Source organism: Sorex araneus, chromosome 1 (assembly GCF_027595985.1).
Source record: "Sorex araneus isolate mSorAra2 chromosome 1, mSorAra2.pri, whole genome shotgun sequence".
Taxonomy (NCBI): domain Eukaryota; kingdom Metazoa; phylum Chordata; class Mammalia; order Eulipotyphla; family Soricidae; genus Sorex; species Sorex araneus.
In genome coordinates this window covers 23531236-23554187 of record NC_073302.1, presented here as the reverse complement: position 1 = coordinate 23554187, position 22952 = coordinate 23531236, and the positions used below count along the sequence as shown (strand labels likewise).

Below are 22952 nucleotides of genomic sequence, written 5' to 3'. Positions count from 1 at the left end.
GTTGAATTCGTCACTCAATACAGAATCACTGACGGATGTTTTTTAAAATCTTTGGACATATAAGACCATTTATTCCTGAAGCTAAGAGAATCAATTTTGATGGCACAGGTTTCAGTTTAATTTTTAGCCATCTCTCACCAGTAACATGCCCTGATTTAAACTCTGAGACTCAACTTCATTTGTAATATGCGTATAATGCCAATATCCTCCTTATTAGGTGATAATGGCTAAACTAGGTTACTGTACTTAATCAGCTCTGATTACCTGACTTGTACCTAGTGCACAACAAATAATAGTCCTTTTGTGAAGACCTCTTTGCACCTTTAAATCATAACAAAGCTGCTAATTATTCTCAAATGGTTAAGAGAAAAAAATTAGACCGGGGCAGCCCCAGCCGGGGCCGGTGCTGGGCTCCGGCCGGCCGGGTTTTCGGCCCGGGTGCCCATGCCTCTGCAGACCCGGTGGATGTGGAACGAGCGGGAACCAGAGACAGCTTTAGGAATTGGGGTTCCAGCAAGTGCTTGCACCCATGTATGGAGACTGCGAACTAACTTTGGCTACATGCTGTTCCAGGAAGGGAAATGATTCATTTTCAAACTTAAATCTTCGCTGACTTAATTACTATAATACAGAAATTGTAAACCGCGCGGCCGCGCGACATTTTATCTCTTCATTCTCATCAGTGGAAAACTTATTATCAAATATTTCCCTGTTAATAGAGCTGTATTCTTAGGGGATAAATTCCAACAAAAATAGTGAGTCTGTTTTGAAACTCTAACAATAATAGTGAGTTATGTGTTGAAATCTGGAATGTAATCAAGGTAAAGAGAAAAGGAAGTGAAATTATCACTCACGTACGGGGTGGGTTGGGGGGTGAGGGGTGGGATGTATACTGTTTTTTTGTTGTTGTTGTTTTGTTTGTTTTGTTTTTGCTTTTGTTCTTGTTTTTATTGGTGGTGGAATATGGGCACTGGTGAAGGGATGGGTGTTTGAGCATTGTGTAACTGAGATATAAGCCTGAAAACTTTGTAACTTTCCACTTGGTGATTCAATAAAATAAATTTTAAAAAAAAAAGAGAAAAAAATTAAAAAATAATAAAGTGGCACAATGTTAAAACTGGTAAATCTGAATTAGTAGAAGAAAGGAGTTCCTTACACTATTCTTATAATTGCACTCTAAGTTGGAAATGGTTTTAAAAATCAAATACAAGGCCTGAGAGTACAGTAGGCAAGGCTAAAATCTGGGTTTGATCCCCAGCATCCATATGGTCCCCACTGTCCTGCCAGGAGTGATACCTGTGCACAGAGCTATGATTGAGCCCTGAGCGAAACCAGGTATGGTCCAAAACTAAACAAAACAAAACAAAAGATCCTATATAGTACATGCTCATTCTTTTAACTTAGAAATTTTGACATTTCATAAGTATTAATTACTGACTCAACTCAAAAAAATCTATTTACTGGGGCTGGAGCGATAGCACAGCGGGTAGGGCGTTTGCCTTGCACGCGGCCGACCCGGGTTCGATCCCCGGCATCCCATATGGTCCCCCAAGCACCGCCAGGAGTAATTCCTGAGTGCAAAGCCAGGAGTAACCCCTGAGCATCGCTGGGTGTGACCCAAAAAGCAAAAAAAAAAAAATCTATTTACTGTAAACTGAGGAAATAAAAGAAAAAGACCATGAGGGATATGAGAATACTGACCTTTCAGAACCCTACAAAGCACAAAGATAACAGTTTAGCGATTCCTAAATTCAATCAGCTAAATGCTTTGGTCTTGGTCACGTGTCAAGAGCTACAGCACATTTTTCTCACAATGAGGACAGGGATTAAAAAGCTTTAGTCCTACAGCTTCCCTCGCCAATTCTAAGCAAAGGAAAGATACTTTCAGAAGATCCTATATTAGGGCTTCATTTCACACACCTGTTTTTACACGTCTCTCTCCTATTGTTAAAAATAATACACTTGTACAACATCAAACAAAAAACTCCCTACTCCCCTTACAAAAGACACAATAACTAGAACTGGCTTCATATATTTCAGAACTAAGTACAGAAAAGGCACATGAAGATTCATTATGTTGGTGCTCTTTTCACTTGTTCATGTTCCAAATTTTCCATAATCAAAACAAAGCACTTTAGAACTCTGTCCAAGTTGACCAAAAAGAAGTTCTGCTTCTCTGACTCCTGCTTTTCTTTGTCTTATCCTCTAATCTTTCCATGTTTCTAGCTTTTCCTGTATTTCTGTACTTCCAAACTCTCATACTAATGGCACCAGCAGCAAACTGTCCTTAGGTCCAGACCAATGTTGACTTATTTAGACAAAACTACAAGAAACCCAGACTATAAAGCCCAAAAGAGAGCTGGGAAGAGTAGACATCATAAGCTTTTTCTCCAGCTTGTGGTAATGTCAGTGACATCCAGGAAGAACCTGATACAGATATCACTGTTCAGATATCTTTGCCTTAAAAACACCGAACTAAGAATTCGAGTCCTAAATTTTAATAAGCTCAACTACTTTTGCTTTCAGATCCAATTCACTTCTCTCCTTCAAGGCCCAGCAGCAACCTCAGCTCCTAAAGATCAACACTGATTTTCCCAGATAGAATTTGCAACCCCTTTGAGCCTACTTCTTTAAATGCAAGTGCCTCTTCCTTTCCCTACCAATATTTATTAAGGTACTATCACTACCAGTCACATTGCAAAATACTTATTTAGTAATGTCACCATGATTTAATGTCACCAAAACAGGCTTTTACTTCATCTTAGTGGGCAATTAGAAACCAGTAGTAAATTCTATTAAGAAACAGTATAGAGGAGCTGGAGTGGTAGTACAGCGGGTAGGGCGTTTGCCTTGCATGTGCTGACCTGGGCTTGATTCCCAGCATCCCATAAGGTATCCCAAGCACCACCAGGAGTAATTCCTGCGTGCAGAGCCAGGAATAACCCCTGTGCACCGCTGGGTATGGCCCCAAAAAGAAAAAGAAGGAAGGAAGGAAGGAAGGAAGGAAGGAAGGGAGGGAGGGAGGGAGGGAGGGAGGGAGGGAGGGAGGGAGGGAGGGAGGGAGGGAGGGGAGAGGGAGAAAGGGTATAGAAAGCAAGGACAGCACAATACAAAAGAATCTACTCTAGTGTGGAAGAAGGTCAGGGAAGACTTTTCAAGAAGTATAGCGGTAACTCAAGAAAGGAAGATTATGGTTCTTCAAAAGCTCAGAGCAAAAAAGGGTAAAAAGACTAACGTACAGAAAATGTAAGTGGCAAGAACCGAGGTGAGACAGGGGCCAGATCAGGCCATGCTGAGATACTTATCATGCTAAGCTTGCAACGGTCTAATTATAGGTCTTCTTCCACTACACTGGGCATTTAAAGGACAGACACTCAGGATACCTGGAATGCCACTAACCCACCTCACACCTAGCAGACTGGGAGGACTCCCTTTCAACCAAACTGCACCCAGCTTTACTCAAAAATTATGAGAAAAGGACTTGTCCACAGAGATGATTTAGACCAGTATTCTCAAACTTTTCCCAACCATGCCCCCCCTCTTTCAATGTTATCTGCCTCCTGTGGAGCCCTGGTCCCAGCAGTTAGCCCCCCACTCTCCTATGCCACCCCCTCATTTAAATGACTTTCACCTGTAACCTCCATGGAATGCTCTGTGGGCCTATATTGGCCCCCCCCCCAGAAATTCTGTTGCCTTAGCCAATTAGAGGATGCCATGCCTATAACAACAAACCGAACAAGTTACTTTGTAATAATCAGAGAACAATATAAATACCTCCACAGAATCCATCAGACCTTGCAAGAGGAGCTTCTGGTGAGGAAAATTTCCATCTCCAACTGGAAAGTACCCCAGTGTTTGGATGGCCCGTTCTTTCATCTGAAAGAACAGAGTAATTTCATAAGAAGCAAAATGCATAGCAGTTTTATCCCAAATCCATGTTTGCTTTTTTGTTTTTTTAAAAAGGCAGGAAGGGGCAGTCGATATAATAGACTAACACACAATTTTACAAAATTATGTCTATGGCACTCTGGAAGGAGAACGACATAAGACTTAGTTCATTATGGTTTTAAAGTTACAAAATAAGAAACTTTTTAACTAGGTTTACTGTCCTTCAAACTCTTATCAGTTGTAAATGTAGGTTCTAAGCCCCAGGACTTAGTGTCAAGTCACAGCCTGACCAGTTTAGCAGCCTTTGCAGGTGTGTGGTCTGAAGCAATTACTTCCTCTCTAATCAGTGATAACAATGGTACCTAACAAGGCTTTCTGGAGAGTTCAACTAAGTAATCTCTGTGAAGCACCTAGAATTTGCCAAGCATACTATAAATGCCTTAGCAATAGTTCTTAAAATGAGCTAAAGTATCTAATATTTTTTTTTCTTTTTTGGTTTCAGGGGTCACAGCCAGCAGTTCTCAGGGCTTACTCCTGGCTCTGCGCTTAGGGGCCACTCCCAGTGGGAGTCAGGGGGCCATACGTGGTGCCATCAGCTGCATGCCAGGCAAGTGCCTTACCTGCTGAACTCTCTACCAAGCCCCCCAAATCTATTTTAAATAGTAATTATATCAGGAATAAAATTACATGTTTATTAAACTGGAAGTAAGCTGAATTTCCTACTCATTAACTCAGCTTTTATTTCACCACTGAGGTGATGCTTTGATCACATACAAAAAATGCTGTGGAGTCTGCAAAATTTTTACCCAAAGCCAAAAATCTATAAATGTCCATTTATAAATGTTATGGATTATTCATCTCATTTACTAACAGAGAGACTTAAAATGGATCAAATGAAATAGGAACAATGGCTGTGGACAAGTTCTCCATACCTCAAAACTGAAATAGTCAACTAGACACTCTTCATTACGGTCATTAATTTTACATTAAATTCTTCCTACAGCTACAATGCCATCTATCCTTATCATGACTGTGGTTTTGCTATTTTACGCATCTATAAGTAGACTTTTAGGGTGAAGGAAAAATAGAGACTTGCCTTATTTGTTTCTTTACTGGAAGGTATTCTATTTAGCAAGCTTTCCACAAGATGCAATTTGGTAAAGCCAGATCCCTCATTTGGAATTGGGAGTGGACCGTTTCTGCCAATTTCACCCAGAGCTGTACAGGCAGCAATTGCCAAGAGAGGTGATGTACTGTCCAAAAATGAGCCTGTGAGCACATTTAAACAAAAGAGAATAATGTCCTAATGCCCTTGTGAGCCAAACAACCAGCAATGTTTTGTCTTTTTATGTTGTTGTTTACTGATGTGGGGTTACTCCCACTTGTTGACTAGGGGTCACTCCTGTTGTACTCAGGGGACACAATGCATTGCGCAGGATCAAGCCCATACTTCCTGCGTGCAAAGCATGTGTTCTTGCCCACTGAGCTCTCCCTTGGTCCCTCAATATTTTTTTAAAGTCAATAAATTAAAGTCTGTAGCATCTTCCAGTTGATAATGTTTACATTTATTCAATTGAAAAAACAACAACAACAACAAGGGAAATGAGAAAAATAGCTCAAGAGGCAAAGCAGATGAGTAGCACGTGCCGAGTCCAGTGCCTAGCAAGGCAGAGTCCCTAGGTCACCACCACTGGTGGCCCCCCCAAGCTCCACTGGGAGTGGCCCTTGTTTTTTTTTTTTGGTTTTTTTACTTAAAAAAAGAGGTTAGTGTCCAGTTTTAATGCTGAAAATTTTCCCATGACAGAACCATCTGGATATGGGAACACAGTTCACAAGACTCAAATGCTTCCATTGTTATCAAGACTGCAAGATTCTGTGGATGTTCCTGCATTCAGTGCAATGCTATGGGACCCAGAAGCAAAAAGCCATAAAAGTAACTTCAAGCCTACAGAAACAACAAAAAAGAAACAATGACAGAAGGAGGGGGAATACACTGCTTTAAAAGAAAAAAAAATGGGGGGAATGTTACAAAAGAAATAAACATGCCATAATAAAAATTTTGACCTAATTCAAAACTGAGATATCTAAGTCAGCATCAAGTTATGAATTACCTATTGTTTCCGTGGCGCTCTGAATGAGCTTCTCCTGTTCAGGCAGGAAGTCGGCATCTGTCTCCAGGTCTGGTTGCTCTGCCCCTTTCGTCTTCTTCTTAGCCAAGTATCTTCCCACTGTGAATCCCAATGCTAGCAAGGATCCATGCTGTATCTCTGGGCTCTGAATTTAACAACACAATGGCATATATCTCTACACCTTTCTCACACGGGATGAAATTAGCATATTTATTATAGACGTCTCGTAAAACATAAAGGCAAAGAATAAAGTGACCATTTGAAGTGCAACTGATACTCAATAACAATATCCAAAAAAAAAAAAGGTGCCAGGGGAAGGGGAGAAAACTTGAATTTCTAACAAAAAAATTCCCAGTATTAAAGAAAAAAAAGGGGGGGGAGGGGGACTTGAATTTCTAACAAAAAAAATCCCAGAGAGATGTTAGACAGAATCTTGACTCACTTTAAGACTTAGGCTCCCTAATAACACACCATTTAACTCTTAGGTAAGGTGATTCCCTTTCATTCTCTCACTCACACTTTCCCCGTACTGTCAACAAAAATGTAATAAATAGATACAATTTCTAATATCTAAAAATCTCCATATAAAGTAGGCAATACTGGGGGGGGAGGGGCGCCAGGGAGACAGCAATGCACACCAGGCACAGCACTTGCCTTCTATGCAGCAGACCACGTTTGATCCCCAGCACCCACTAGGATCCCCAGAGCCCGACCAAAAGTGATCACTGAGCACAAAACCAGGAGCAAGACCTGAGCACAACTGGATCTGCACCTCCCCCAACAACAAGAAGCAACCAACAACCTCCCCCACCATTAAAACACAATGGTAAGTGGCAATTTAGAGTCAGAGCATCTCAATTAGCAAAATATACATACACAAGGCTTAACCTGTTAACAACATGTTGGTAATCTCTTATACAAGGGCTTAATGGCTCCGTAGTGAGGTACAACAATCTTACACACTTTCTCCTAAGAATTTTTTTTTTATCATTTTTAACAAATTATAAGTACAAGCGATGTAAAATAAATTCCTCAGGTCCTGCTATAGGGGCAGGCTTGAGGGTGGTTGAGGAAACTGGAAACAATGCTGGTGGGATAGTGCAATGGTGGTGGGACTGGCACTGGAATACTGAATGTAACAAATCATCATGAACAACTTTATAAAAAGAATTTTTTTTTAATAAAATAGTTTCAGCATATGCACAGTATGCTTAAGGCCCAGAGTTTAGTACCCACACTACCTGCCCCACCTTCCCGAGCACTGCTGGGTGTGGTGCCAGGAGATTCCCTGCTCACCACTGAGTTCTTCTTGTCCCTGCCCCTCCCCGCCAAAAAGGTACTCGTATTAGGGTCTGTAATATAGTATCCCATTAGATACACTACATAGATTAAAGTCCTTAAACAGTATTGGACACAAGGCACTCGAATTTACTAAATGAACTTAACTGAATTAAGGTAGTATCTATCTCATTTAACCCTTAAAATTGGATACTACAAAAAGTAGACACTTTTGTAAAGCTCTCCTATCGCGTACAATAACAAACGTAGACAAAATGACAACATACGTGATTATCCTTTGTAGTCTTTATAAGATGCTCTATCATTGACTTCAACTCATGTCCTGACACCGTAGACACCACTACAGAATAGAACAATGCTGCCAGTTCACGCATCTCTTCTTTACTGCTATTCATCAGGCTCTGCGCAGTATAAAAAAGGAAATACATGTGATATAATCCTTTTCCTGCTGACATCTAACATCAGGATTTTACAACTGGGGCTGAAGAGAGTGTGCAGGAGGCAGGTGTGGCCATGCACATGGCCAACCGAGGGTCAATCTCCAGCACCCCACCAGGAGTGATCCCTGAGTACAGTGTCAGGAGTAAGCCCTGAGCACCACTCAGTGTGGCCCACAAACAAAAAACAAAACAAAAACAAAAACTGCAACTGGTACCTCTGAGACAATTAATGGATCTTGAGGTGATTATGCCAAGCAAAATAAGTGAAATATAATTATTGGATGGAAAGTTTCACTCATATGTGAAAATCTAATTACTAAAGTCAACTGGCAAGGAACAACAGAACTAATTGCTAGACTGTAAAAACTACACCAGTTATCATCAGGATAGAGAAGGTGGGAGGAGTGAAAAACAGGATCATGTTGATGGCAGGATGGCAATGGAACTCTGGTGAACAGAGTGGTGACAAACCTCTCCTGTACATAAAGAGGTATGAGACTTAACTTTCGAAATTCTGTAACACTGTAAACCAATGCAAAGTACAAAAAACATCTTTTAAAAATGCAAAAGCACATGTTCTCAAACTACTTCTGAGAAATCCATCTAAAAAACATCTTCTAAAGAAAAGATTTCTTCCTCATCTTCAAAACTGACAGATCATTCTTTGCAGCAGACTAAAAGTAACCTAACTTACCACTAGAATCAAGAATAAATTATGGCTAATTCATGTAGAGCAAAGCATTTAACCATTAAAACAAAGAGGATGCTTTCTATTTACTTACATAAGAAAAGCCCCATGCTCTAATTTAGCTGGGGGAAGGGGTAAAAAATAGGGCAAAACTATGCTTTTTATGTAAAATGGGAACATTTTAAAATAATTTCTTTTGAATTTATATGCATATGTAAAGTCCAGGAGGTACAATGCATTAAAATAAGTCAAGACCTATATGTGTTTGTCAAGGTAGAGAAGGAGGGGAACGAAGCTGGGGAATCTGAGTAGGTGGGGGGCAGTTATGGAAGGAAACATTTTACAAATTTTCACTTTCAATTATATAAACCTGGTTCTTTTTGCAAAGGGAAGTATTTCCGCTCCAGTAATGTCTCCATTGTGAGACTTGTTACTGGTGCCCGCTCAAGCAAATTGACAAGCAACGAGATGACAGTGATACAGTGACAGAAGTATTTCGCTCATATTCATCTCTCATTCTGACCAATAAGGATCACTGAGATACATGACCAATATGCTTACCAGTAAGTGCTGATGAAGAGAATTTCCAGAATTCTCTAAAGGCAGAAAAGGTAACAGGAAAACAGACAGGAAGACAAAACCATGAGACAAGATACAAAGAATCAAATACATGTACGCTTAGAATATACCTTAATCCATTCTGTTTTGTCCACAAATTTGGCAGCCAATTTTTCTGGATATACTGAGACAGCTTCCAATAGGCAGTACATGACTGGCAAGCCTAATAAGAAAGGATTCAGTCATCTTAATTTCAAGAAATAAAAAAGAGATCATTAGATTTATATAAAGTTATCACTTAGGAGGAATTCCCTAGTTCCACAAAACAAAAATCAACCAAAACACATTATGTGAATCAATACAGCAAATTTACAAACTAGTTATCTATAAAAATATTCTCCACATCTACTTCCAAATCACAAATATATTATTTAGTGTTAGACTTTCTTTCTGAAAAGACCAACAGTGTATTGAGGTGGAATGAGGTAAATTTGGAAAAGAAAAATAATAATAATAATGCTCATTTACATTCATGAGAGAAAATAATCTTGCTGTATATTTATTAGCTGAGGTGACAATTAGAATTTTGCTAAAGGATTTTAATATTCAATATCTGTCCTCACTGTCAGGAACTCCTACCTCCAACACCTGCTAACAGTTGCTGAAGCAAGCCAATGTAGATCTGAACAGGGTTGGTTTCTCCACTCTTTGAAGATGAGGAGGAGGATGTCACTTGGTTACCGGACATTAAAGTCCGAATATAGCGTCCAATGGCTGGGGCATGATCTTGCATATCAGCCAGACTCTGAGAGGTGGGCACCACTCCCGCACTGTGAGCTAGGCACATGCGCAAATACAGCACTATCTAAAGACAGGAGAGAAAAGAATGCCAGATTAAAAAGTGTCAGAAGCTCAGTCTTCGAAGTGACTGACAGTTCCTGTTTTGGTTCCCAACCCTCCCTCATACACCTTTCAACAATCCTCACAGAAGGTGGAAAACATGGCTCAATATGTTAACTAAAATTACACTGATGGAGCAAAATTCACATAACAAGCTTTTATAAATCCCTAGAGTGTCTTTTAACGGAGTGTAATTGATTTTTATGTAAACTCAACTTTGAAAGTCTAAAAATTTCAGTGTAAGTCTTTTTTAAAAAACATGAGAAACAGAAAGTGGGTAGAAACCTATAGATTAATCCTATAGATTATTCCACTCATGTGTAATCTATGGAATTCCGCTCATTTGTAATCTGCAACAGGGAATTTGAGAAAAGGAATTTAAATCGTTTTGCATGAGAGACCATAAACACTTGATATAAAATGGCTTCTAAGGAGCCCTTGAGAAGCTCTTTTCTTGAAAGCTAGATAGGACATGCAGCAATTTCATTGTATTTTTAATATTCTAAACAAGATTATGTCCTGTCATTTTACCAGTACAAGTCAACAATCTAAAGAATGCAATTTCCTTTAGTAAATGCAATAAAGTAATCTAATTCCCAAACTTTCATACTAGAACTGCAACAGTATGTTGGACTTAAAAACTAAACTTTAGGGGCCAGAGAGAAAGCACAGCAAGTAAGGCACTTGCGTTGACTTTCATTCAATGGACCTGGGTTTGCTCTCCATCAGTAGTGATCCCTGAGCACGGAGTCAAGAGCAAGCCCTGAGCAACAGCAGATAAGATGTAAGAACCAATATTTAATTTTTAATAATGTAATTATTTTAATAATTTTATTTTAAACTTTTAAGCAAAAAGTTGTTTTTATTTTAATAAAATTAATTTTTTTTTATTTTTTTTTTTGCTTTTTTTTGGGGGGGGGGGTCACACCCAGCGATGCTCAGGGGTTACTCCTGGCTTTGCACTCAGGAATTACTCCTGACGGTGCTTGGAGGACCATATGGGATGCCGGGGATCGAACCCGGGTCGGCCGCGTGCAAAGTAAACGCCCTACCCACTGTGCTTATCACTCCGGCCCCTAATAAAATTAATTTAAGTTGTCGTCAATTACATTAATAATCAATGTAGCTCATAGCTTTTTTTTCCACACAAAGAAAAACTAAATAATTGTATTTATACATGCTGCTGTGGGTTTGGTGCCACCAGCATGTCAACCTGTACCTACGGGGCGAGTGCATCAGCAGCCTGATGGTGCCTTCAGGCTTCCAGATACCCCAAAACTGCTGTTGTGCCTTTGGCCAGACCCCAACAATTTGGGGCCAAGATTGCCAAGAAATTAAACGGCCAATGGGAGACACACCCACAAACCACCTCCGGTTCAGCTATATAAGCTCAAAGCCTCTGCCCCTCTCAGAGAACCTGGCAGCTACCAAGGATATCCCACCTGTACGGCAGAGCCTGGCAAGCTACCCGTGACTTATCTGATATACCAAAAACAGTAACAACGGGGCTGGAGTGATAGCACAGCGAGTAGGGCATTTGCCTTGCACGCGGCCGACCCAGGTTCGATTCCCAGCATCCCATATGGTCCCCTGAGCACCGCCAGGAGTAATTCCTGAGTGCAGAGCCGGGAGTAACCCCTGTGCATCGCCAGGTGTGACCAAAAAAAAAAAAAAAAACAAAACAGTAACAACAATGTGCTCTTCAAGTTCCTGGAGTGAGCAGAAGCCATTGGCACACTAGCACATGACAGGGACGGATGGAGACGTTACTAGTGCCCACTTGAGCAATCGAAAAGCAACGGGATGACAGTGATACATGCTGCTCTGAAGTAAAATAATGTCCATTATCAAATACTATTTTTTAATAAATTTGGTGAGGAATATTAACACCACAGTATCGGTTTATCTAGGGCACAAAAATCTCACAGACATACTCTGGGTGTTTCAGAACCTTTGGCCAAAACTTCCTACCTCTCCAAAGGCTGCTGGATTGAATGGAAGAACAGTGGTCCCAGTCATATACTTGGCCGGAGTTTTCATTCGATGGGAAGCCTAATAGAAGTAACAAACACAATGAATGAAAATGGAGTATTTGTCCTTTTTCAACTCAAAATAACTATTTTTACTACACTCTAGTTCGCAACTGGTATTCCTAGTCAGAAATACATTCCCATCAATCATGCTGACTGTGTGTCCCTCAAACTCTAAGTAACAGCTCTGTAGTTCTTTCTTGCTCAGGATTCTTACTGGCTTGTTTAAAAAGAATGAGACCTACTCCAGGCATGCACTAACAGTAATATGCCATTGCATACTAGTTATTTCCAATAATTATGTGTCATTTCTAATTTAGGTGGGAGGGAATTATAAGAACAAACCTTCTGACCACAAAGAATCAAAGCTTCTGTAACAAACTGTAACTTCCTTAAGCGTCTATTTAGCAAAATACAACCAACAGTAGAAAGGGAAAGCCGTAAAATATTCCCACTGCACACTCAGGGAAGCACTAGTGTAAAAGCAGATTAGAGCGGGATTCGTGACAGCCAAGCACAACTGAGCTACCAGCAAAGTACACTGCACAAAGCCAGACAGCAGAAAAGCAGACACAGGGATGCTCTCTCCTAACGTCGGCTGAAGCACCCTCAACTCAGGTTTATGGCAATCTAAAGAACGCTGTAAGGATGAGGTAGAGACAGTTTAAAAGGCTGGGGCACACTCCTTGCAAGCAGGAGGCCCCAGGATCAATCCCTGCCGCTGCAAAGTCTCCAAGTTCTTCCAGGTGTAGTCTGACCTCCTGGGTTCCACAAGGTGTCCCGGTGGCTCCCATCACTGCGGGCCCCAGCATTACTCTGAGTGGTTCCAGCACTGCATAGGAGGCCGCTCATAAATGATAATAAAAATAAAAGGGGGAAGGGGGCTGGAGCAATAGAGCAGGAAGGGCACTTGCCTTGCACAGGGCCAACCCCGGTTCAATCCCAAGTACTACATAAGGCACACCAGGGCCTGCAAGGGGATTCTCTTGCAGAGCAATGAATTCTCGCTGAGCAATGCTGGGTGTGGTCCCCTCCACCAAAAAAAAAATTTTAAAGGAACTTGTTTGGGGGCCATACTTGGAAGAGGGGGGGATATGGGGGCCCTCAGCAGGCAGACTGTTTGCTCTTGGCAGGGCTCAGGAAACCATGTAACATCAGGGATTGACTGTTAAGCATGGTTTGCAGGTGTTCAGCCCACTGAGAACTCCGGCCCAGAGTGTGTATTTTAATGTACACCAACAGGAAAATTTTAGACAGTGAAAATGTTGACATGAGTAAAAAGAATAATTAATTCCAAACAATTACATACAGGTATTCTATTTTTCCCCCATTTGTATCTGCTTTGTTTTATATACAAGAGCACTGCTGGAAACCTTACTACTATTCAACATTTAGGTAACACCTCATCTGTTGTAAGGCCAAAACAAATCATCTGGTTAGGTCTCATACCTTTTCTTGTATGTAATATACCATTTCTGGGAAAGAAGGCATCTGCTTAGCAGCACTTTCTTTTCTATTTCTACCAGGGAGACACCTTAAAACTCGCTGTGCTTCTCCATGAACTTCTTCCCGCCTTTCAGAAAGACAAATAGAAATAAAAATGAAATTCCAGCAACTGGAGAATGATTACTCAAAGAAAACAATAGCATTTAAATTTGATAGCTGGAGTTCTGAGAAAATGTCTTATATTGCTCCCTATCTAAACAACCATAAAATACATTGTAAAAAATCACTTCACTTTGGAAATTATATGAATTTCCAAATTATATGAATTTTGAAATAGCTTGCATTTTTAAATTTTACCCACAGAACAAGTCAGGTTATTGTATGCTGTTATGTAAGTATCCGTGTATATTATACTTTACAATTATTAGAAGCAAATTATAAACTACAAAATTAATTTTTAAAATCTGGCCACTCATGCCACCAACCTCTTATCATTTTTATAAATTCTGTTCTAATTCAGTAAAAAGTTTACCTGACAATGTGACATTAATGTATAAAAAATGTGAAAACCAATCAACTTCTGACCACCTGGAGACTGGCCTCAGCAACAGGATATTCAGATACCAAACTAAAGGTTCTCTCGGGTCCTTAACTGCTTCTGGAAAGGGTCTCATTTTCCTAATGGATGAGTTCATTAACAACAAGACTATAACTAAAGCTTCACATTTGTCAGGTTTTTTTATTTGCTCTAAACAGTCTTAACTAGATTTTTATTTGCTCTAAACAGTTTTAACTAAAGTGAAAAAGGAAAATAGTTGGAACAGTTTTACTTTAAGTTTATTTAGTAAGAACAACTTTCAGCACTTGCTTGGGCTCAAAGCCTAGCTCTAAAATAAACTGCCAGGTTGGCCACCGAGCCCCGGGACTTCTGCCTGTAGGCTGGGAACTTGATATAGAAAAGTGAGAATTAGAGGAGCACCAGGATCAAGATTAATAAACCAGAGTCACTTAAACCAAAAATAAATACAGCTGTATGAGAAAAGAACTTCAAGAACAGGGTTTGGAGATAACCTGTAATCTGTAATTCAAATGGCAGCCAACTAATTCTAGCAAAAATTTAAAAAGCTAAACTCTTAAAAACAGAGATTAGCATATGGTATTTATCTGTGGTGGGTGAGAAAGAAGACTACAGCTGCTGGTCGAAGGATATAAACTTCCATTTCTAAGAGAAATTAAGCCTTAAAGATCTACTGTGCAGTGACTGCTATTAACAATACTATTGTATACTTGAAAGCTGCTAAGATACTAGTTCTTAAAATGTTCTTACTGCAAAAAAGAAAGAAATGGTAATCATATGATGTGATGCACGTGTCAGCTAGCAGTATGGCAGTAAAATCATTTTGCAATATGTAAATGATTCAATATAATATATACCTTGGTTGCACAATGCTACATCATTTATCTCTCAATAAAACAAAAGCAAATCAAAGAACACTATTTACAACTAACAGGAAAACAATAGATGGCATAAAAAAAAGCACACAGTTAAGTCAATCAGAATATTAAAACACTTATCAAAAAATACTCAAAAATAAAACACCACAAAAATATAATGCAAAAGTGGGCATTCCAATCATCAAAGGATACACTATTTTATTTAAACCATAGCTGAACATGGATGATAAACAGCTACCCAAAAGAGGGTTATCTCTGATATCAAAAAGAAAAAAACAGGGGCTGGAGCAATAACACAGCGGGTAGGGCGTTTGCCTTGCACGGCCAACCCAGGTTCGATTCCCAGCATCCCATATGGTCCCCTGAGCACTGCCAGGAGTAATTCCTGAGTGCAGAGCCAGGAGTAACCCCTGTGCATCGCCGGGTGTGACCCAAAAAGCAAAAAAAAAAAAAGAAGAAGAAGAAGAAGAAGAAGATGAAGAAAACATATGAAGAATCTCATATAAATGTAGGGGAGGTGGGGGAAATAGAGAGGGGTGGAAACAGTTGAACAATGGTGAAGGGAGTGGAGTTAAAATGTTTCATGCATGAACTCTACCATTGTAAATAATATGTAAATGATGGTGCCTTTATTGTTTTTTTTAAAATCACATAAAAAATAGAGAAGTGGAGCCAGAAAGATAGTACAGTGGGAAGGGTGCTTGCCTTGCACACAGCCAACCAAGGATCAATCCCCTGCATTCCATATGGTCCCCTGAATCATCAGGAGTGAGATCTGAGCACAGAGTCAGAAGTAACCCCTGAGCATCACTGGGTGTGCCCCCTCCCCCCACAAAAAAACAACAGTTCTAAATAGGAGGTGAAGTAATGATTAATATCATGAAAAATACTAAACTAGTTTTACTAATCTGACTGCCACTAACTGTAAGATACATAGCATCTGGTTATTAATTATCAATCTCAGAACCATTTAAATGTCTTCGAAAATGTATTATATAGCTCAAAAGGCTAGTCTGCATGCCTTGCGTTCTGGAAGATGGGCTTTGATTTCTGGTACTGAGCAGTACCTGGAGCATCACAGGCACACTGAGAAGAGTCCCCAGCACCAACAGGAGTGAGCCAAACACCCCTCTCCCCAGCAAAATGCATCATACAAATACAAAAAATGCAAAATATAATCCATTAAAATCCAGTATATACATCTCCTTGGAAAAATCTTGAATTGGCTCTGGGGAGAGCTCCAAGGGTCGAGCACATGCTTTTCATGACGGTGGAAGCCTGGGTTCGATCCACACACAGTCTGGCACCCTGTGCCACCACCAGGAATAACCCCTGAGCCAAGCCAGGAGTAAGCCCCTGAGCATTGCCAGATGTGGACCAGAACAAAACAAAAACTGAGTATGCTAGAAAATGATGCTCCATCAACATAATAAAACTATCAAAGTATGTCAAGTCATCAACATTACTTATTTTTTCTTAAAAATATATTTGGGTGGGGGGCCGGAGTGATAGCACAGCAGGTAGGGTGTTTGCCTTGCACGCAGCCGACCTGGGTTCAATCCCCGGCGTCCCATATGGTTCCCCATACACCGCCAGGAGTAATTCCTGAGTGCAGAGCCAGGAGTAAGCTCTGCGCATCGTTGGGTGTGACCCAAAAAGGGAAAAAATATATATATATGGGGATATAATTGTAGTTTACATATAATCATATTTGTTTATCTATGCTTAGTCATTTTATAGGCATTTTCTATTATCTTTGTATATTTTATACTAATAAAATACATGTAACTTATATGCAATATAAATATACATACTATTAATGTCAGTATGACTATAGATCTATGTTTTATTAAGAGTCATACTTTTTAATTCCTTAACTTTCTAAATTCCATAGACAACATAAATTGCAGTAATTTTCAAGAAATTTTGAAAGAACCCAAATCCAAATTAACATCTTTGAAAACTTACGGATCTCCTGCAGCTAGTAAGAGCAAATATCTGGAAGGTATATGATCTGAGGGAAACACCGTGCTGGCAAATTTCACAGCCACCTGTCGAACTTGAACTTCAGGCTATTTTGACACAGAAATGCATGTGCACACCCACAAACACACAAATTAAAAACAAAAAAAACAAAAAAACAGAATTCAATTATCAACAATCAATTTTAAAATAAGTCATCTTAATTATAAGCAATCAAAATTTCAGTTGCTATTTCAAAAATTATATCTAGATAAAATCAAAACAAGTCATTTCTCTAAAATCTTTACATGCTGTCTTATAGTCTTCAGGCCAGTATACATAGTAATTAGAAAGTATTTATGACTAAGAGGATCCTCCAAGTAAAGCAGTAAGACCCACTAATACCACAGCCAGAGAATTTTTCTGTTCCTTCACCTCTGCTTCCCCAATTTTCAAACTTAGTCACACAAGCAGAATTCAGGTTGTTTCTAGAGAACCCAAAGTCTACTTACAGGAATTCCTACAAACATGAAATAAAACATTAAGCTCAACTTTTTCTTATTAACTTTAACATTAAAACTACCTCTGAAAGTAAGTTTCCACTACTTAAATACATATTCAGTTAACTTAAACAGATTAATAATGTATTATAAACCTGTGTGAGAAGTAGAATTGTGGAATCTACTAACAGGCCATATTTACTTCCCTAGGACATTCCTTCAGTCACAGCACTAATGCAAGAGAAGAAAGAGAGGAATATCTGATGTTCCTGCTCTTTATCACTCAGACTGGACTGTATTATTTAGCCTAGAATCATGCTACCACCTTTAATGCAGCATGAGAAAAAAAGAGCAAATTAGCTTAGGCTTGATAATATTGCGATACATAATTTGATATGCTTGAGTACAACCAGCACCCATATAAGCTACACAAAAATTACACTTCCTTATAAAGTTACCCTGGTTGTGCTGGAGAGATAGTACAGCGTGTAGGATGTTTGCCTTGCACACAACAGACCCGGATTCTATCCCCAGCATCCCATATGGTCCCCCAAGTACAGCCAGAAGTAATTCCTGAGTGCAGAGCCACAAGTAACCCCTGAGCATCACCGGATATGATTCAAAAATCCAAAAATAGAAACTAAATTTTAAAAAATTAAGTTACCCTAGATAAAAATTTTACGATTTCTAATGAGATTCCAAACAAACCAACTGTGATACGTGACCATGACAATGGACACCGTATCATTTGCCAATGAGACCCCATAAATAGGAAGCTTCCCGCATCCTATTTCATCAGAAACCAGATTTTAAAGATTTTCTGAATCTTTAATAATTCCTTCAATAAGTATATTTAACAGTCAAATTCAATACAACACAATTTGTATTCATCTTATCAGTATTTTCTGGCATCATTCCTTCCTCTTTTCTACTTGAAATGGAAAACAAAAAAAAAAAACTGACCAAATCATGATTAATATTATATGCAAGAAATATACTATGAATACACTGTATACAGATGTTTAAATTCTCCTACAAATTTTATGAAAAGCAAAGTGAAGTAAACGGAAGACCATAGTATATGATATTATTTGCTTACTTCCTGCAGAGTCATTTTGATAAATAGAAAATCTGTCTGCTAGAAAATCTGTCTGCTTCTCTCTCCCAGTAGGATGCTACCAGAGTGACTGTAGCACTCAGTTACCTGTTAAGACTAAACACTTTATGAACTCGGAGGACGTGCATTTAGAACAAACATTAACAACAGTAAGCTATCAGGCCGGGGGATAGTACAGCCAGTAGTGCGTTTGTCTTGCACATGGCCAACCCGGTTTGATCCCCAGTAGCCCACATGGTTCCCCAAGCCTGCCAGGAGTGATCCCTGAGCTCAGAGCAGGAGTAAGGCCTGAGCGTGGCCAGGTGTGGCACAGCTTGCCCTCCCCCAACCAAAAATAGAAATATTAAGTAAAAATATAAAATGCGGGGGCTGGAAGATAGTCTAAGGGCTTCATCCCCAGTACAACATGGCCCCAGGAGCACTGCCCAGGGTGGCCCTGCAGGCCCCCGGCACCTCTGGGACGGCCCTGGTGGTATCTGGCACTGTAGTCACTGCAGAGACCAAGAGTACCACTTCAATTCTGCAGTACCAGCAAGGAACCACTAGTCCAGCTGAATGAGAGTATCCAGGAGTGGCCCCCGACCCTCTGAGCACTAGGCAGGAGATCTGAAGACTAAAAGTATATCCTCCCAACCACTGCCATTCACCTAGCTGTACCTACCTTTATCAAGTAAGAGGCTACCAGGGCCTCCATGAGAGTTCGCTGTGCTCCTTCCAATGTACTATAAGCCCCAACCATCATAGATAATGCTTCTTGAATAGCAAGTCGCGTCTCGGGCTCTTCCTACAAAGGTGATATAAAGACAGTGTTTCCCATTTTGTTGGGTTTTTATATGCATCCAAAAAGAAAACAAAGCTGTCAAATGTTTCCCTACCTTACACAGGGCTTCAAATAGTTGCTGCACAAGAGCTATATCTTTAGTGAATAAATGTGGCATTCGACTGTAAGAGAATATAAGACCCTCATTACATCAGTGCCCGAGAGACGGAAGAAAATGAAACAAACACAAATATTCCTGAGCTTGTGCTTCCATCTTTCATCAGAGCTTCAGGACCATTGGGTTACCTCCCCCAAAAAGTCCAATATTTTTTAAGTAAATATTTAATTTCTTAATTGTTATCCAAGTAACCCTTGATTAACATATATTTCACTAGCTGCTTGATAATATTCCATGCACTCAGTTAACTTTTCTGATTTGAATATAAAAAAATAGATAATTAAGACCAAACTGCTACTTAAACTAGAGGCTATGAGAGTAAGAAGCTTTATTTCTTGCCAATAGACACAGGACTAGGAATGATGACAAACTTAGATTCTCTCAGGTGATCTGGGTGGCTTTATCTGAGTCCCAAGTGCCTTTCTCTTCAAAATACAAAAACAAAGACCAAATTTACACAGGCTAAGACAAAACCTGTTCTGGGGCAGAAACAGCACAGGGGGCCAATGATAACTGCTGCACCTCTACCTCCTTAAATTAGAAATGTAGGAAAGAGAGCAGCAGAAAGAAATCAGACTAAACAGAAGGGGGGGGAATCTTTGGAAATAGAGGGATTTAGATAAAAATATAACACTACCAGAAAAGAGGATCAATACAAATACCCTTTAACTACTATGAAGGATAGTAGTAAGTAGCAACAAGAACAATTAAGGCCCATCAAATGTCTCTAGGATACAAGAAAATGCACCCGTTATGACACTATCCAGTTCAAAATCTCATCTCAAGACTGCCAAATAATATATCTTCATATGCAAATTAAAATGTCTCATATAATTTTCATTTTCAAGGAAGACATTTAAACCACCTCTGGCAACTAAATATATTTCCTTGCATAATCACAACAAATGTATTCTCTTCATTCATTATTAAATGCCACTTAAGTTTTCTTAATTAACCAACAGAATATCTCTCACTAAATAAGAGTTTACTCACCTGGAGAGTTTTCCAACAGCTGAATATGCCATTGACAGTAGCTTAGGGTCCTTGAAATTAAGAAAAAAAATAACAAAAAACACAAAACAAAAACAAAAACAAAAAAACAGTAAACGGCAAAACCTTTTTGCTGCAATTACACACATTATTTTACTCCTTGTTAAACTATCTCTCTCTCTAACTACCTATTAACACCTAAACCAAACAACCAAAAGTGTCAAGACCCAGAAATCGTCACATTACTGAAAGAAAAACAAAAACTTTACATTCTCAACTCACTTAAAAGGGTAAATGCAGTAGACATGAAATAGATTCGCTTAGCTGGTGCTAATTAAGTTCAGTCTATTTTCAAAACTGTGTAACCTGCAAATACCAAAAGATGCAAACATCTGCTACACACTAGGAAAAGAGATAACTTAGAAAATTCACCACTGGTCAGACAAACTAGGGTCCTCCCTCTCTCACCCAAAACTGTGTACATGGGAAGTGATTTTCTAAATTACTAAATAAAGCCCTCACCTATCTTTCCTCACTTCATAGTGAAGTCACTTGAATTACTGACGTGCACACCTCATGATCTAGATAGATTTCTACAGTTTCACGAAAGTCTGTATTTTGATTTTTCAGAATATCATAATTCTTCTATCAGCTGATGATTATGCATTCCAGAGGATTCTCCCTTATCTCACCATTTCCACACCTAGATGGCCACTCTTACAACTCCATCTATTGAGAAGGCCTGCAACTGTCTAGAGCTTAACAGAGTAAGAGTCCCGGGGTTGATATAACCTCTCTACCCTATTCTTGAAAACAGTTCCTCCCCTAAAGTCTCAAAGTAATTTTAGTTCTACCAACTACCCAGAGGATCCAACTAATCATAAAAATAATCTGGAAAGCTATTTTAAAAGCATACACACATTAAAAAGAAGATAAGAGAGCCAGGCCTAACTGCCCTCGAAACACAGCTGCACAAAAAACGAGCAACTTCTCATTACGAGTATCTCCTAATGTGCATTCACTATTCTCAGCGATACACATGTATTCTCTTATTTAATCTTTGTAATACTTCAATAAAGTGGTACTATTATTTATAGTCTTCTAATAACAGAAAGGGATCGAAGAACTTAAGTAACTCACCAAAGAACAAAAGTAGAATTCAAACCAAATTTCTAACTCTAAAAAAATGGCAAAACATTGATACCTGTAACACTATAAACATGCATTCCTGCTTACTAATACTTTGAAAAAGAACACTAACTAAAGTTCTAAAATCCTTACCTTTCTCAGAAAATTCTCCTGAAATACTGGAGATGGTGAGAGTAATACAGTAAAAATAAACAGAATTTTAAAATCTATACTCCAAGTAATCCTCATCCCACTTAAAGAATCAAAAATTTACTGAATGCATGTTTTGACAGGATTTTCAATCAATAAAATATCAGCCCCCTAACAATTAAGACTTTCTTAATACAAGCATACATAAATAGCCCCATACTTGTCAAAAAAATAAAGTAAAAACATCACAATATTTCATCCCATTTTTGCAGTGTTTATAATGAAGTAAAATGAGGCAGCTTTTAAAAACGTAATTGAAGGGCCAGAGACAAGGTACGGGACTTAAGGCACATCCCTTGCAACTGGCTGACCAGGCTCAATCCCCAAGCACCACACCTGGTATGACTCAACCCCCACCCCCGCCAAAAAAAAAGTTAAATTGATTTAAAACTTAAAAAAAGCAACGACAACCTCAAGATTTCTATCTTATTTTTTGGGAAATAAGTTAGCACTTATTTCCCCAAAAAAAGCAAAAAATGATTACCATTTCTAAAATGTGTCCAACTTCAAGTAAAAATGTTAAGAAGGGATAGGGAAAAAGCAAACTGTAATTAAGTCAACAGTAGACCAGAAATATTGACAAAAAGCCAACACTAAAAATAGAAAATGTTCACAAAATTTAAAATCAAATCACTTACTTCTTTATATTCGTTGATTAGTTTGGTGAGGCCATTTAAAAGCATTGGACCTAATGGCTTAATCTTGATTTCTGGACAGCTTTAAAAACAAAACATAAATTGAAATAAGAATCCTGTACTTATGTATCTTTTCAGATGATTACTTAAAATATTAAGACATACCTAAGTTAAATGATAAAATATGAAAAATGTTAAGCTAAACATGATTTCTCTCTAAATTAGATATACTTGAATTATCATCATTCCGACAGGTTGAGAACTTTAGAAATTAAGAAATACTCACGTTATACAAATGTGATGTACAAATTGCAGGGATAATGTTCTTAATTTTGAATTTGTATTTGTACCAAAAAGTCCATCATATACTACCTATAAGAAATGTCAAGTGCACCAATTAATAGCAGTTTACTATTTTCAAACACTAGGACTCAACAGCAGATGTCTGGCTCTAATTGTTGTTCAAGATTACTAGGTCTCTTATTATTCTTTTAAATCTTTATATATATATTTTTTTCATTTTTGGTAAAGCAAGAGAATTTTTTACTGAAAGAAACCTACATAGAGAGATGAGAAGCAAGAGAAAAAGAGAGGAATATGCATTCAAGAGAAACATGTTCTTCTCCACAGGGGAAAAAG

At 38.9% G+C, this 22952-nt stretch overlaps 1 protein-coding gene across 6 annotated transcripts in view; it reads right to left on the bottom strand.

Annotated features, from left to right (window-relative positions):
- The window catches only part of ECPAS (Ecm29 proteasome adaptor and scaffold), a 126879-nt gene that overhangs the window by 48570 nt on the left and 55357 nt on the right, over nt 1–22952 (bottom strand). For all 6 annotated transcript variants that reach the window (XM_055123835.1, XM_055123828.1, XM_055123840.1 and 3 more), the window contains 14 exons: nt 22600–22685; nt 22317–22395; nt 20344–20393; nt 19288–19354; nt 19074–19196; nt 16802–16905; nt 13382–13505; nt 11874–11954; nt 9642–9867; nt 9134–9225; nt 7583–7717; nt 6000–6162; nt 4985–5157; nt 3775–3876 (listed from right to left, as the gene is read on the bottom strand). In XM_055123835.1, the coding sequence (XP_054979810.1) occupies nt 3775–3876; nt 4985–5157; nt 6000–6162; nt 7583–7717; nt 9134–9225; nt 9642–9867; nt 11874–11954; nt 13382–13505; nt 16802–16905; nt 19074–19196; nt 19288–19354; nt 20344–20393; nt 22317–22395; nt 22600–22685 (1605 nt within the window). The remainder of the gene's footprint in view (nt 1–3774; nt 3877–4984; nt 5158–5999; nt 6163–7582; nt 7718–9133; nt 9226–9641; nt 9868–11873; nt 11955–13381; nt 13506–16801; nt 16906–19073; nt 19197–19287; nt 19355–20343; nt 20394–22316; nt 22396–22599; nt 22686–22952) is intronic.